This window comes from Amia ocellicauda, chromosome 16 (genome assembly GCF_036373705.1).
Source record: "Amia ocellicauda isolate fAmiCal2 chromosome 16, fAmiCal2.hap1, whole genome shotgun sequence".
NCBI lineage: Eukaryota > Metazoa > Chordata > Actinopteri > Amiiformes > Amiidae > Amia > Amia ocellicauda.
Genome location: NC_089865.1, coordinates 9,891,681 through 9,909,021, shown reverse-complemented (window position 1 = coordinate 9,909,021; position 17,341 = coordinate 9,891,681). Strand labels below are relative to the sequence as shown.

General features: G+C 35.5%; 1 protein-coding gene and 1 long non-coding RNA gene across 3 annotated transcripts in view; one reads left to right on the top strand and one right to left on the bottom strand.

Moving 5' to 3' along the window:
- Positions 1-8,496, bottom strand: part of gpd2 (glycerol-3-phosphate dehydrogenase 2 (mitochondrial)) — a 34,573-nt gene extending 26,077 nt beyond the window's left edge. Inside the window, exons 1-3 of one of the 2 annotated variants that reach the window (XM_066687448.1) lie at positions 8,399-8,496; positions 7,715-7,769; positions 3,428-3,537 (exon numbers count right to left, since the gene is read on the bottom strand). In XM_066687448.1, the coding sequence (XP_066543545.1) occupies positions 3,428-3,529 (102 nt within the window). In that variant the 5' untranslated portion in view covers positions 3,530-3,537; positions 7,715-7,769; positions 8,399-8,496. Of the gene's footprint in view, positions 1-3,427; positions 3,538-4,785; positions 4,807-7,714; positions 7,770-8,398 lie in introns of those variants that run through there. The other variant, XM_066687449.1, reaches the window with a different exon arrangement.
- A 2,740-nt stretch (positions 8,497-11,236) lies between these two features.
- On the top strand, positions 11,237-17,087 carry LOC136711687 (uncharacterized). Its single transcript, XR_010804769.1, has 2 exons — positions 11,237-11,511; positions 16,730-17,087. It is a non-coding gene; the product is annotated as an uncharacterized LOC136711687 (long non-coding RNA).
- Positions 17,088-17,341: the final 254 nt, after the last annotated feature.

The window sequence follows — 17,341 nt, the reverse complement described above, 5'->3', positions numbered from 1 at the left end:
AAGAGTAATATTAAAAGATTAGTTACTATACTGTGAAAGACTGATTAAAAATCTGTATTTCCAAAGAGAGTTTTAAATGTTCTTACCCCTTTAAACTTCACCAAGATGACAGGAAAATTGCACAAAAGATACCAGGTAAAAAAAATGAAAGTCCACCATTAGCATTACTTGCTTAAGTACTTAATGGGCAAATAAAAAGCATATAATACATATTTTTGCTTTTGTACTAGGTATAGGCTACTAAATAGAAGTGTTAAACCTTTATTTCAAGTGTTCTTTTACTATTTCTCAGCACTAACCTGAAAAGTATTTCTACTTAATTAATAAATAATCAACTAAGGCATCTCCATAGCAACCAAAAACGAAAATGTTATTATTTCTCAAATCCCTGGGGTTACATTCAAACACTGTTCTCAGAAGCAGTATAATATATGAAATAAATATCCATTGGATCTCAATTAAGAATTGAACCACAGGAAACGTATTCAGAGTTTTTACTTTTATTTTTTGAAAGGCACATACATTATTATAAAATACTTTACTAACTGATTTGTTAAGAAATACTGGCTACCTGGTTGTAATGAAAATGTAATGCGAGATAAATTATTTGATTACACGGTAAGGGATATGTGGTATGTAATCTATATATATATATATGTGACCCTGCAGTGTATCCAAATATTTCTAGGCAACTGTAGTTTTGCTCACTTCTCTAAACATATATATTATGTTCGGAACAGAAGCAGTCCATGTACAGAGCTGAAAAAAACCAAGCCTGTTATCCCAATTACTCTGCAAAAGGATTTGCTTGACGTTCTAACATATACGATTCAGTCTGAAATCTTTTGGGAGTTCCACACTTCTTGAAGGCTGAAATAGTAACCTGTGACCCCAGTGACAGGTGTTACATGTCTGACATTGTTATGCTATTTTTCAATTTGCAGTGCAAGCAATGGTCTGTATTTGATAAAACATTTCAATGCATTGCAGCGGGGTAGGAGTCCGGCAGTTAGACATATCTGATTCATAAATGTTACCGAGATACAGAGCTGTAAGCAAAAACTGGATCGAGAGGCTACAGACTGATCTATTATGCAAGCAGCTGTAATGTTAAATACCCTGTTTTGTGTTTTGTAAGATATTAGTATAATGATTCTCATGTTATTCTCTGTGACATACTGATGTAGTTTATAAATACTGAACAGGCCAATTGAAGCAATGATATAGGTCAATTGGAGCAAATGATCAATAATTTAATTTTAAACTATGCCTGCACACAGCAGTCAATATGCATTCCAGAGCCCTGATTTGACAGGCCTAGAAGGGGCGAGTATAAACAAAGTAAACAGGAGGGCACTCACTACAGAAAATAAAATGAATGTCAAAAACAAAAACAACTAAACTTTTTATTCAGTAAAAGGTACCAAGTATAGATTTCAGAAATCACAAAAATAGCAGAATAACACAGAATTCTATCACACACCTACAGCACTGCACATCCGTTTAGAGTTTGACCAAAAAGCAGCTTTAAGACGACAACTACTGATGTGTTTATAAAGACACCAAGAGTGAACAAGAAATAACAGAGATTTAAAAAAAGACAGACTTACAAAAGACAAAGAAATTAACATACTCATGGTGGATGGTAAGTAAATGGAGAAAGGACTGTGAAATCAGTACTAGTGTACTCCCTTGAAGAGCTCCTTTGAAGGTCTAATTGTTCACACTTTCTGAAATAAAACTGCTTTTCAATAGCATTATAACATACTACTAAATTTAATACTATTCATATTACAAAACACAGGGAAACGCCCTATATACTGATCTTTGATACCATGCACCACATGTCGTCGAGCATGTGTACCACACTATAAACTCCACACAGAAATTGCTCAAGCTGCAATTTAAATATGAAGACATGCCCTACAAATGAACCCGAAGTTTAGAAAAACAAAACATGCACTACCTCAAAAATCACATACCTGAAAAGAACGGAGATTACAGGTGCCGGTAATGTTCAGGGCACTGGACGGTTTCATTTTAATGTTTTAATAATGTTAGTAACCATTTTGTGCTTTTCCGTTGTATTCTGGAGTATTATCTTTGAAGCTAAGGTTGATTGTCTTTAAATAAATCTCCACTCATCAGATTAAGCAATGTATTTCTACAAATCTCAGCATATATTCCTCACATCACACTGATGTATCTTCTGTGCTATCTAGGAGTACCTACACTTTAACCTAGTTTGTTCATATCATAGTTTTTTTTATATATATATTTCTTGGTCCCGTTTTTACTCCAATATTTTTCCCCAGCTCAAACTGAAGTGCAGTATGCCCCACATGAGAAGGCTGCAGGCTAAAATATGTTTTCAAATACTTAATTTGAACAAAATCTGCCTGCAAAATCTGTAATGAAGATTAGCATAGATCACAGATCAGAATAAAGAATTGTAATACACCGTAGGTGTTTGGCTAGCCTAATTAATTCAAATCCCTGTCTGAACTGAAGATTTGCAAGTTTAAGAAACAAATCACGTTAAGAACATAAACATTAGAACATTTCGCAATGGTAAGTTTTAATTAGAGATACAGATGAAGGTATACATGGTTTTAAGGTTATATTTAGGTTATATGTTTATAGAGTATTGTTTAGAGTAATTTACCTCAATGTTGCACTTTAATGACGTTTAGTGATCACATTTGGGTTCTGGGGGGGTTAGAGTCCAGTTAGGGTTGCTTTTCTAATGATTGCCCTGAATTAAGTGTACATTTGTATGAGCCTTGCATGAAATGTTGGTGTTTTTCTATGGGTTGGAGTTCAGGCATTTGTTTGGGTGTAAAATGAGGTAGGTAACCTACTGATGTTATACAATTTTTTATACTGTCTGTCTGATCTCTCCTTTTGGCACGGCAATCCAGTATCACAGTTCAGAATACATTTCTGAACATTATTTAGGTATTAGGCAAATTAATTAGCATATCTAGTATTTAGGGGGGAAATCCAAAATTAGAAAATATGATGATTCTATGTCTTAATTTTGGATACAGATCGAGGTAGAAATGGTCTTACAGTTAGATCTAAGTTGTAGTGTTATATTTTTTTTAATCTTGTCCTATAATTAAGTTTAGTGATTTTATTAGGGTTAAAGTTAGAATTTGAGGATTGTACTTAGTTAAATGTGTGTATATTTGTATGGACCTAGCTTCAGATTCTGATCTTGGCTAAAGTTGAGCTATTGTTTGGGCTTACAATGTGGGAGGTTCCTAATGTAGTACAGTGGTGTGAAGTGTCAAGCCTCAGTTTGGCATGCAGTATCCCAGTTGAGAATGAAAAAGGTTTGTTCCTCTATATGTATATTTGCCTGGGAGGGATAATCTTTAGCTAGGAATGAAAAAATAAAGAAAAGTATACTTTTAAATCTTACCTTTCTTTTCTTATATTCAGAGAGCTGGGAGATGCCATAAATTGCAGCAAGGGCACCCCCTCCAATAAGTACTGTACCCTTCGCTGCCTTTCGGAATGCCATAGTGTCCCCTGAAGAAAAAAAAGAGTATGAATTTTACTTCCAAAGGTTTTATATCATGGAAGAAATGTCTTGTTAAAAATGTGATGAAATGTGACCAATACCCATAGTACTATGAACATAGTATAATAAGAATATTAATTAACCTTAGCCAAGTGATCCAGACAAGCAAAATATTTATTGAAACAGAATAGCTGTTAGAAATAGCTGACAAATACAGGGCAATTAAAATGCTAGTCCAACATGTGTGATAGTAAATGGATATACAAATAATAATTAAAATCAGTTAACTTTAAAGATACTAATTTTTAAGTGTCTGACCAACTGAAAAGATTTTAACGTGATATAATATTATTGCTCCTTCTTGGCAAACAGCCTGTTTTAAAATGATAGTCAAATGTAATACGTAATGTCACATCAAACCAACCATGCTGACCAGAAGATAACTGACAGCTGCTACATGTCATGTTAAAACCTGCTATTCCCTTCATAGGCAATCAGAAAATGTATCCTGGAAAAGAGCCATTAATGTGCTACACCAAAGCGATTTTGCATCCAAAGAAAACCTCAAGGTCACCCTTTGGCTTAGATTTGTCAACTATGATCTTCAGTACCAACCACGACTTTATTCAAGTTTTTTGGGGCTTAAATGCAGGTATAAGCATTACCAATGTATATTCATTTCCACACCACTGTCAACCATTACTTTAAAACAAATCTGTGCTCAGCATTGCACTATCCAGACTCAAATCATGCATCTAGTATACCACTCACCAAAGCAGCTGCACAATCATGTTTTTGTATGTAATGCCTGAATAATGTTCAAGAGATGGCACTGGTGTGGTATTTATACATACTCCCGTCATATACCAAAGCAAATAACATTTAAAAACAGAACCACTTCAGAACCACTAATCACTAGTCACAGGATTCATTACCATTCTAATGTTACACCAAAAAGCATTTGCAGTGATAAGCTACTTGTATATCTAAAACAAACTGTTAAAATATGTTGTTTATCGAAGCCTGGAATTTGTTGTTTGTTTTTAAACAGTACTTGGGAAGAGGAGAAATTCACAGAAGAAATCCTTCCACCATACTCATAAAAAATGAAAGAGCCGCACAGCTTATGCAAAGCTACTGTTAATTCCATCATCCACTCTGGGATTCTTTGGCAGCTATTACAAAGACTCAGCAGGAATCTCTGTAAATAGACTAAAATAAGGTATTTCACAATAAGACAAGAAGCAAATGTTTACCAAGGATCCCTTTTCCACCAGTTAAAGACAGAGCATGACAATACTGATGAGAAAATTAACGCAAGTGTAAGATCTTAACATCCTGAAGGACCTCCAACTTCATCGGCCAGACATTCTGGTTCACATTCATACAAACACTGGTATACATGTGGTTTTAGCTTCAACACCTTTTGACGTTCCTGTGTCTATCTTAAAAATATATATACACTCACCTAAAGGATTATTAGGAACACCTGTTCAATTTCTCATTAATGCAATTATCTAACCAACCAATCACATGGCAGTTGCTTCAATGCATTTAGGGGTGTGGTCCTGGTCAAGACAATCTCCTGAACTCCAAACTGAATGTCTGAATGGGAAAGAAAGGTGATTTAAGCAATTTTGAGCGCGGCATGGTTGTTGGTGCCAGACGGGCCGGTCTGAGTATTTCACAATCTGCTCAGTTACTGGGATTTTCACGCACAACCATTTCTAGGGTTTACAAAGAATGGTGTGAAAAGGGAAAAACATCCAGTATGCGGCAGTCCTGTGGGCGAAAATGCCTTGTTGATGCTAGAGGTCAGAGGAGAATGGGCCGACTGATTCAAGCTGATAGAAGAGCAACTTTGACTGAAATAACCACTCGTTACAACCGAGGTATGCAGCAAAGCATTTGTGAAGCCACAACACGTACAACCTTGAGGCGGATGGGCTACAACAGCAGAAGACCCCACCGGGTACCACTCATCTCCACTACAAATAGGAAAAAGAGGCTACAATTTGCACAAGCTCACCAAAATTGGACAGTTGAAGACTGGAAAAATGTTGCCTGGTCTGATGAGTCTCGATTTCTGTTGAGACATTCAGATGGTAGAGTCAGAATTTGGCGTAAACAGAATGAGAACATGGATCCATCATGCCTTGTTACCACTGTGCAGGCTGGTGGTGGTGGTGTAATGGTGTGGGGGATGTTTTCTTGGCACACTTTAGGCCCCTTAGTGCCAATTGGGCATCGTTTAAATGCCACGGCCTACCTGAGCATTGTTTCTGACCATGTCCATCCCTTTATGACCACCATGTACCCATCCTCTGATGGCTACTTCCAGCAGGATAATGCACCATGTCACAAAGGTCGAATCATTTCAAATTGGTTTCTTGAACATGACAATGAGTTCACTGTACTAAACTGGCCCCCACAGTCACCAGATCTCAACCCAATAGAGCATCTTTGGGATGTGGTGGAACGGGAGCTTCGTGCCCTGGATGTGCATCCCACAAATCTCCATCAACTGCAAGATGCTATCCTATCAATATGGGCCAACATTTCTAAAGAATGCTTTCAGCACCTTGTTGAATCAATGCCACGTAGAATGAAGGCAGTTCTGAAGGCGAAAGGGGGTCAAACACAGTATTAGTATGGTGTTCCTAATAATCCTTTAGGTGAGTGTATGTATTACTATTGTAGAGATAACATGTTCTTAATAAACATAATTCATCAACTGATCTTCAGTGGAGTGGGTCAATATCTTGAAATCAGTTCACTTCACAATCTTTTTACTGAGAGCATGATGTCTAGACAGACATGCAAAGGTAAAATTATGTACTTTGGGAGGGATCTGAGGAGAGATCAGGCTTATAGTTTCTAAAATATTTTTTTTCCATAGAAATTCCCTGTGATGAATTCCACTCACACATATTTCTTTATTTGAAATATGGATATTCAGTAAAGTTTCAATTATGAAATCAAAAATCAAAGTCAAGTTTGACTGTTGGCCATTTCCAGGATCTTCCTCCTTTTAAAAAGACAATAGATCAATATTATTATACCCCAATCGCAGGGCAACCCTCACAGAGAATGAAACATGAGTTTTATTAGGTTGCTTGATTTTCAAACCATAGCAGGGCAATTGATTGCATCTATGTGGCACTCAGGCCACCTGCAGCTTCTGAATAAATTTCTAGGAATATGGAAATATTTCCCAGCCATGAATATGCACGTACTTTGAAACGCCAATGGAGTCATTACTAATGTTGTTGCCAATTACAGTGCAAGTCATGACACTGTGATTCATGCATATTCAACCACTACTGATATACAGACCCTGCAGCTAAGACCCGTGTCTCCATTTCACTGTCTTATTGATGTGCTGCGAACAGGTATCTTCATCCACCCACGGAAAGAACTATCAAAACCTCTCTTGTTGAAGAAAAGCTGTTAAATAGCAGGCCTAATTAACTGCAGTAATACTTCTCTCAATACAAACCTTTTCCCCATACTGTAATATCTGATTCACAACACCAGCAATCTCAGTAATTCGAGGAAATAGAAGAAACCAAAACACGTGGATACCAGGGATACACTGAGCAGCAAAATTGAATGATAATCTTTGTGATTAATATAGTATTATTGAATTGGGTATTCCAAATTATTTAAAAGCCATAATTCATTATCATAACCGGACATTTTTCAGGTTTGTACACATCAATAGATACATGTGGTCCCACAGGGGTTGTAAGTGAGTACTGTAAGTGATAGTTTTAGTTTTTATTACATTTTTCCTGAGTTAAATGTTAAATAGCTGATTATTTGAAAGTTACCTTATTTAATATATAAACTCTCAATCCCTGCCCAGACTAACAACATAGTAAACAGGTGTCACAGGCAGAAATGATAAAGCAACTTGTGTGAAAAACAGTACTCCGCCACAGCAGAAAATGTGACAGACATAGATTTTTTTGCAAACAAATATTTATTTATTTATTCTGTTGCAAGACTGCTGTCTCACAAAATAGCCTTTATCCCTTGCAGATTTCAAACAAAACATGGAGTTCAATACTACATGTCTTAGCTTTCCTTAAATCTTTTGTTATCATGTTGTATTTCGATTGATTAGTAATGCAAACATCCAATGCATTAAAATAAAGAATACACTACAAGCAAGCCATTTACCTTTGACAAGGAAGGTTTGGAGTGTCAAAATAGGAGTTGTTTCTTTCAGCGGTGCCTGAAACAGTAAGACAGAAATGTGGTTTCAGACTTTTTCCCAAAATGGCTTCAAAAATCACAGTAGTGAGGATTTACACAACTCAATACATACAGCTACTGCAATTAGAAAGCCGGAAAGAAGTGCGAAGTCACATGATCATCTTCACCTCGGATACAATGTTGCGTTACAACTTCAGTTAAGTTTAGAAATCCCGGTGGACAAATACTAAAGCAATGACGTTTATGATCTCACTTCTGCATCTGTCCATCACTGTATCACCTTAACCTCACACATGCTGTCAAATAAATAAATGGAGTTTAACATACACTATATCGAATTGGTAATTGAAGAGATATCCACCAATCACAGGGCGTTCGATTATGAATTTACATATTGATAAAGCGAACACGGAACATGTCATTCCAATTGTGCGTGTATTACCAGCGATCTCTTATTAATGTGGCATTGTCGACTTCTATATGTACTTGTATTAATAGTAGCAATCGTAGTAGTACATGTGAAGGATAAATATTAATTATGATGTAGATATAAGCATACAGTGATTTACATTATGCTGCGTGTTCTTTTCGGATCAAAAAAGCCGACAAGAATTCCGATAGAGATATATATTCTGTTCTTTAACTTACTGCTTTTCCTGGTGTGCTTTATGTAGTGTCTGAAAACAGATGCAACTGTAGCCTCCCTTCATCAATTTAGCAAGACATATCTGGAAGCTGAACCAGGAAGTAAGAGAGCTGTGATTGACACTATTTAGAATCCAATAGAATTCCACGATAAAATCTCTCGCCCAATCACATTATTACAGGGGCGGTACTATAGGATGTTTGGTTGTAACGGCAACTATTTCATTACTTGTAGAGGCACATAAAATGGGGGAACAAAACTATAATACTACACACAAACATGGTATATTGTATTATATTATATTTGTATGTATGTAATTCGTATCTGACTTATTTAATAGGATTGCAGTTAATGGAATGGGAATCAATGTTGTTTTGAGCAAATTTAGGTTCAAAACTATTCTGACAGCAATGTATGCTCAATAAGCCTATTATTCATAGAGTATAAAAGTCAAAAGTCTTGCACTCAGTTTTGGAACAGGTGCACCATAGAATGGAATATGAGACTTGTTGTCCTTGAGGACCTCTTCAACCAATATAGCCACTGAGCAGAGAAACACTAGCTATTTGAGGAACAGGAGTGTCTTAGTAAATAAGGATCTGTTGTGAGAAGTTCACCCTTTAGAGCTCTATTACAGCTAATACGTGTCATGCATGCTGATGCTCAAGGAAAAGTTATTTTCAGAAAAAGTATCATGTATTCACAATTATATACATGTGTGTGTGTTTTAATGCATCAAGAGCTTTGATGCTTAGGAAATTCAAAATGTCAATTCACGTGTGTGTATATGTGTGTACACATTTGGAGCTGCACAACCTTTAAAAGGTCAAAGATTAAGTTAGTCATCCATTCTATTTCATCCTTTTACTGAGTCATGAATCCACACCACATTTTCTTTTTTTTTGTGGCAGTTGCAATTATGTGACCCCAAATTTTGATCCGCCCCACATTCACTTGGGGTGGGGGATCTAATTTTTAATTGAAATAATGAGTAGCGTTGTCCACCAAGGTTAGTGCAGAATCTGTAAAATGTGAATCACGGCTTGCATGGTAATATAAAACTGGCTACTCCCTGGCAGAGCAAAGTTCTTAAACTGCTCTGGGCACGTGTCACATGTGCGGGATCAGAAAGATTGTTAATTAATTTAGTTTTAAAATGTCCATATGAAAACAAATGTGTGTCTAAGAAAATGTGGATGGTGTGTTTCAAATGTGTGTAAACATATTTGGATGACAATGTTATTGGTGCTGTTTTTGACAATGTGCTTACAACAATCTTTACCTAACTGCACAGAAACCTGCATCCCATTATTCAGAAGTTTATATGAACTTATAGAGTTCCATGAAATAAATAAATAAGGAACTCTAATCAAAAGGCTTTCATCTTGTCTGAAGCTTTGACCAAGTGAGTCTCTTGTTCTGCCTCTGCCTCAGTGAATTTGACCAGGAACAGGGAAAGGATTTTGCTGGTGTGTGAAATAAGATTAATAGTTTGAGAGCTTACAGTTAAAGTCCACTTGTTCCATGTTCTTTAAGATTATATACCATTGCTTTGGCACCAGTCCTCTGGGGTGTGGCCCCTGTGCTTTTAAAACAGAGACAGCAATACTGATTGTCACTTCTGCCTTCAACACTTCAGTTTGTTATGTCGAATGGGTTGTTTAAAGACTACTTCTTGCTATTTCTGTGTCTGCAGAGTGTTTCCCTGTCACCAATTTTGATAAATGCAATGGACATCTTATTTTTTCCTTTTTTCTTTTCTCAAAGCTGTGAATTCATCCAGTACACTACACTACACTACACAATTACAGGGTTGTCTAAATTGTATACTTTCCTTTAGAGAAATCATGGGATTTATCAAGCTGTCCCTTTATAAGGCCATTGTTTCATTGAAGCAAATCATTTGAAAATACCAAAACTCTGTTAAAGCTTGTGAAGCTAATGTTTTCCTTACATTGTTATGATTATTGTAAAATGTATGGATACAAAATTGAACAGGTTTTCCAAATTTTAATTATATAATTTAATGGTTTAAGCAACGTAACGGTACACCAGTAGGAGTTGGTTTTAAACTGATTATCCTCTTGGAGACTGCTTGGTGCAAGGTGCAACCGTTTCTTTGCCATCTTACAATAAGTAACATTTGACCTCCTTCCTAGCAGGACCTAAAATACAAGCTTTATGTATATGTATTTAATAAATTCTGTGACTTGACCCCCTGTGTTACGTTTGGAAAAATACATGTGGATATAAAAATAAAATAATTGAATTATACAAAATTGATACTGCACATATTGGTATAGGACAAACCCAAAACAATATTTAGATGATTAGGGATGTAGCTTCGCATGTGTGAGGCCCAGGATTCAATACCTGGCATCTCCAACTACTTTCGTGTTCTTCCAACTTGTATTTTTTAATCTTCAATATTTCTGTAGTTCTCTAAAGGGAATACCATAAAGTGCAGAAGGAATAAATAATGAATGTATTAATTCATTTATATCATCTTATTATAGTGTACCTCAACCTACTAATAAATAAACATTTGTGGTCCTAAGAAGGAGAAGGTAAGTCTGAATTGATCAGCATGTAGCCTAGTGAATCAATTCTTCAATTTCTTCTTCTGATTGTGATATGGGACATTTTTTCTTATTTTTGTTTTGCTTTTTGGCAGCTTTAAGTGACACGCATGCAATGGAAACAAAGCTAATTCCAATGTGTGCCCAAGATAATTGAATGTATTTATAGTCTTAAATGTACGCTGCCTTTGACGTCACGGAGACGGACGCTGGTGACGCCGGAGATGACGCAGCTGGCTGCTGTATTGAACAATAGTGTGGGACTGCTGGTGCTGGACTGCGCCGCGCTGCTACAATGGAGGGCTTTATCAGCTGAGCGTCTGGTCTTGGAGTTGTATTGGAAAAATATATTTGACTTCCACTATTTAGAGAAATATTGTAGTCCAGAGAAACATGCCTGTAATCACCCAGAAACACGCAAAAAGGGACTATCTGTCTTCAGAGGGCAGGTAATAGCGCTGACATGGAGTGACTTACTGAGGATATTTTCTTCTTTATTTTATCTTTCCTTTCCCTGGGGGATGTATGTCTCAAATGTAAGTATTTACTATACACTTTGTAATATTTAAGAAACAAATGCTTGTAGGCGAGAAAACGATGATTACAACCCTGTATTTGGTTTGTTGTATGCTCAATCATATTTCATGTGATGTTTTACTAAGATGTTTGATCGTTTTAAGTTTAAAATGCAACACTTCAGTGATGCAGTGTACTTCATGTTTAGTCTGCAGTGAATTATACTAGGTTTTGCCCTTATCTAGCAGGGCATGACGAACTGTTGTGTCTATTCATGATGCATATAGATTACGTCCGATTTCCTCAGGAAGTCCATTTAAGAAATTATTTCCTATAATAATCATAATAATAATAAAGTGCTTATTCATAATAACTAAAAATAATTATATGTAATTGATATTGTCACACGTATAATCTCCAGAAGAAAAAAAAAAGAGGCTAATGTATTTTGAACATGGAAATAACATCTTATTTATAATTGTTGTATGTATGTTGATTGTGTTTCATGCTTTATGGTGTATATCGCTCTATTAATAAAGAAGGAAGCATTCTGTCAGCAATGGGCACAGCTGGATGTGTGCTCAATGCAGATGTTTCATAATGGTTGCTTGGCCATTGATGTGCGAATAACATATGGGGAGCAACATGTCGCCATATGGTTTATTTAGCCTTTCGACTTGAAGTAAATCAATCATACACATTGTGAATGAAATTACCGTGACACTATACTGGCAATGATAGATCTCCCAGAGCGACTTAAACAGCTCTAGATTAAATTAACACGATAGATGATACTATATACCTTATATTGCCACCACGCTGACCAGGGGCACATTTTGCAGCGGGTGCCTTAAGTATTATCTTCCTGCTCAAAATTAAGCTCTCTGTGGAATAATACATTTGCATACAGAGATTTCTGTCATTCACTTGTACTGTGTTTAAGTAGATTAATCTGGAAAATCTGCAGATGTATTATACGAGTACAACAGAATATACAATGTAGCTTTTCATTTGTCTAGACTTTAGATAGTCAAGTCAAAATATGTTTTATGTTAAAATAATATTATGAGTATTCTTTTAAGGATGTCCATATCTTTCAAGAATGACTATGGATTAAATATGGTAGGATACAAATGAAAAGGCCCAAGTGTCTTATTTACAGCACATATCTAAAACACATTCATTGAACACACTTATATTCCAAACCTTAAGAGAACTAAGAATATATTCCATAAATAATTATGTTAGAGTTAATAAGGAAGAAAGTAAGTTTGACTTCAGTATAACTGTTAACCTTAAATTGTTTAATTGAGAAATGTTGTGTTATGTATGTATGTGTTAGCCTATTTGTTATACAATGTCTTGATTGTGTGACACATTTATAGTCCTCTCTGAATAAATAGTTTCAATCTGGGAAGAACAGTCCATCATTCATATTTCTTGTTGAGATTTGATAGTATCCAAATAGGATGAAAGCAATTATATAAATCTACTTATAGCTTCTATTAAGCCATGTTACATGTACTATACTATTGTATTTAATGCACTTTTACATTGAAATGTCAGATGTGTGATTTAAATTTAAGTTTGTTCATAATTAGCACAAGAATAAAAAAATAGTTAGTTAGTTCTAACTTTTAATAAACTAACTCTTAATAAAGAATGAAATGTGAATCTTGAATCATGTCTGTGCTGTGTTGCATAGCACAGAAATGGTTAACATACACTGCTAATTTGTTTCTCTTTTCCTCATAGGAAAAAAAGGTGCTTCTTTTCTCAGTGGAGCATTCAGCTTTACAATCAGTGTCAGTTTCCCTTTTTCACTGTCTGGTTTTTGTTGTGCTGTATAGCTAACATGTAGAACATGTTTATTTACTACAGGTTTTTAATCTGACCTTTTCGTAGAACATTTTTTCTTCTCCTGCTAGTTCAACATTTCATTCTTACTAAATAACTTTGCTCTGCTGATTTGATTGCACTTGATTAGCTCCCTCCCCTGTAATGATTGGCAATTAAAATATGCATATAAATAAGGTACTTAGTAATTCAACTGTTCAATGGGCAATTAAATTGCTTAATTATATTTTAAACTCTTAATTGTAATTGGCAAATTAATAACAGTATATTTAGGATATTATATATAAATACTTTAATAAATCCCTGATTCAGAATTAATCAGTCTAATAATTAATTGTTCTGCTGATAATTGGCCAAGGCACTTCAGTATAAAAACAATGATGGCTGAATCTTTTATCATTTTGCATGTTAATATCGTTTTATGGAAACCATGGGAGATTAGATAACATAAAATAAACTTTCATGAATAATTGTAATAATTCTGTATCCTATTCAACCAGAAGCTTATTTTTATTGTATGTCTGTATTTTGTTTTCTACTTATTGAATTACTTTTTTGTTCTGATACTTTTAAATGAATGATGGTTTGATCACATTGTGGGGATTCCTCTCTCCCCTTAGGTGCTACATTCGACAAATACATTTCCTAGGAACACCTTATATCCCAGGATTTAAACATTTTTTGTATTATTATAGGACTTGTGTATATCATTTGCATTTTCCACCTATATTCCATGACAGTACAGATCCAAGATACTGGTAAACACATGGCCAGGTGTAGAAAGGACAACCGTTTGTTATGGAACCATACATGTGATTGGCAAATATTACTCAGGCTAACATTTTCTGGTTCAGTCCTTTGAAGGACAAATAATCAGTGTGAGAGAATCCTGGGACATGAGTTGGTCAATGATTACCCATTTGTGGTTTTGGTAGTGTTGTGATGCCCTGACTCTCTTTGGTGTGGGGTGAAATCTGAGCCACTCAATTGTCATCTTGGTATCTGCAAAGGAGCTGTAATTTCCTCCTGATTTATCAACATGCCCAGGGGGTTGTCAATGCTTATGTGTCCAAGGAACCTTTTTCATAGGTGGAGTCGGGGCATCACAACTATATCATAGCCTGGCCAGTCAGTGGACCTGAAGCCCAATCAGAATGTGTAGGTTTCACCTATTCCAGCACAACATTTAAGAAAACAGACTTTCTGCTCTGATCCATATAATGTTTGTGTGTTACTGGCTTGGTTCTGGTTTTACCCCATTCATCTTTTTCCATTGTGTGTATGTTTCCACAAAAATAAATCAGGTTTCTTCAAAGTTTTGAAGTATATGTACTTATGTCTAGTGGCCAAAATTGTATTTAAAACATTAATTAGGGCTAGGGATTTGAAGTAGGGTGAGTTGCCATGCCTAATTCTGTGGCACCAGGAAAGGATCAAACCCCAGCTTGCATAACTCAGGTGAATAAGTGAGTAGGTTGAGGTACCATGATTTAATAAGGTCTAATAAAGTACTTTATATGGATGCACAGTTGGTGACTAGTGGCAATTTCTGAGCTGCTGTGGCTCTGACAGGTTTTAACAAGCTGTAAGTGCCTCTGTTTTTAGGAGTCTCCTGAAACCTCAAGCAATATTTTTTCTTACAAATTTTAAAAAGTGCAGTACAACATCCAGATAGAAGGACACCTCTAGGTATCCACATTGGGTTATCTTCAGTAGCCTATTGGTATGGAATGGATTACTGGAGTGCTATGTGAACATGGTTTTAACATGGCTGCTGGACAGAATTAGTTTCAGCTTCAGACAGTAAAGATGCAAGGACCAGATTGATCCAAATTAATTAAATAATTAGTTCCTCTGAATGAGGCACATTATTCTTTTGTATAAGTTTGTTTCAGAAAATGCACACACTACTCAAGCATAAGGTCATATCTGATGCAGTCTATATCCTGTCAATCTGTAGGAAGGTTGATTAAATTATTAAAAAGTGATTTAAATAAAACTGATGAATAAGTAAAACACTGAAAGTTAGAACCTGAAGTAAGACCCACACACCACATCTGTAAGTGCAGAGCCTAACCAATAAACTGTGAGAGGAAGTCCGTTAGTTGAACAGTCACAGTCACTAATCAGCATTGACGTGTCTATGTTACAGATGTTATGCACTTAACACTGATGCCAATAGTTACTAGTAAAGCACTGACGCTGGCGTTCATGTAGTGTACGTTGTTTTATTGTTCCTATATTTGCTTTGTTCACATTGAGATGTTGATAAATGCCATATAACAAATGTGACGGAAAAGCAAATTTAAAATGTAACTAAAAATGACTGATAAGCTCCTGCAAATCAAATGAGAACCATCGACCACATGACCTTCTCTGGATTGCAGTCTTTTTTATATTCACCAAAAATTACAGGTAGTACACTGCAGCATGAAAAACACTGCAGTGTACAGATTGGAACCATATTTGTTTTTTCAGAACTGTCAGAGTTACAGAAGGCTACGCCCCTCCAATGAGTTGCATATGGGCTGGCCAGTCTTTGGGTTATTTAAACTATGTCAAATGTGCATCCATCTTCAGATCAAGTTATCTCATTTCAATGTACTGCTTTTAATTCATTTCTCAGATTGGTTGGTGGTGTACCATTCTAGAAACTTCATAGAAATGCTATGTTGATTCATAGCTGTTGTTACACCAATTCTTCACAGTTCATACTCTTGTCATCCGTACTACGGATGCACAAGTATGGATATGTGTGGCTATACTATATAAAAGAAACAACTTTTATTTTTTTTCATCATTACAATCACAAAATAATTTGTTGCCACTTCATGCTAGTTTTTTCCATAGTTCAAGATTGAACATGGACATGATTGAATGTTTTAAAATGTTTGATGTATTTATGATTTCCGAAGCAGGTGTTTGACATGAATCCAGCCTCTTTGTATTATTATTTGTTCTAAAGTAAGATGATTTTCTAGTCTGTGTTGTTGGCAAAGAGAGATTAAAATTATGGAATGACATAAATAAAATTCATGAATTTACATCACTAGGTCATCCTTAGACACACAAAGTATAAAATCTGACATCACGAATTACTAGGAAATAATAGAAAAAATCGAATCTTAAAAGTATACTTTTATCAAATTTAAAACTAGGCTACACAGATTTCTAATTGACTACTGTAAATGTGTCTTATTTTTCATCACTTAAGATACTTTGTATAATTATTACTGTCAAATAAAGAGCAAAATATGCCACTTGTATTCTGTAACCAACTATTAAATATGTTTGCGTGTCATATGTGAAATAACATGCTGGATCAAATTCCTAATTTCATTCTGCTATATTCTTATTTTATGTATTTTTGTTTATACCCAGGGGGGCTTCTGTCAGTGAAAGGCAAGGCAGTTGCTGTGTGATTGACTCGTGGTTAATGAAGAACATCGTCCTCTGCTGGAAGAGTGCAAACGTCCACATATAGAATTTATGTTATGCACAGAACTCAAAAACTCAAGATTTATTTCTATTTTATTTTCAAGATGTTCAGCTTAATTGTATGAAATAGTCCTATGACAGACATTACAGAAATAGTGAATCTCAGAAACTGACATGTTTATGTGTAGTGTATAGCAGATATATAGCATTTCTACTAAGTGGGTAAGTAGTGTTTTTTATGTTGTACTTGGAATAATGTTTCTCATCTTCCTGTTTTCAATAAAAACAAAACTGAAACGAACATGGATCTTGTGGGTTCTTTCTGAATACTGGCCATCTGACATTACAACAGAAGAAAAAAAAAACATTTAAACTGTAATGAAATCAACATTGTTCTCATTCACTTGTCTTACTGACTTTTATGTAGCCCGCTCCTCTGTGAATATAGCACTTTCTGTGGGTGTATTCTCAAACTGCTTAACTTCTTAAAAACACATTGTCCTCCTCGTATTTTCAATTTTGCACGTTGCACACCCACATTCTGCATGTGGCTGA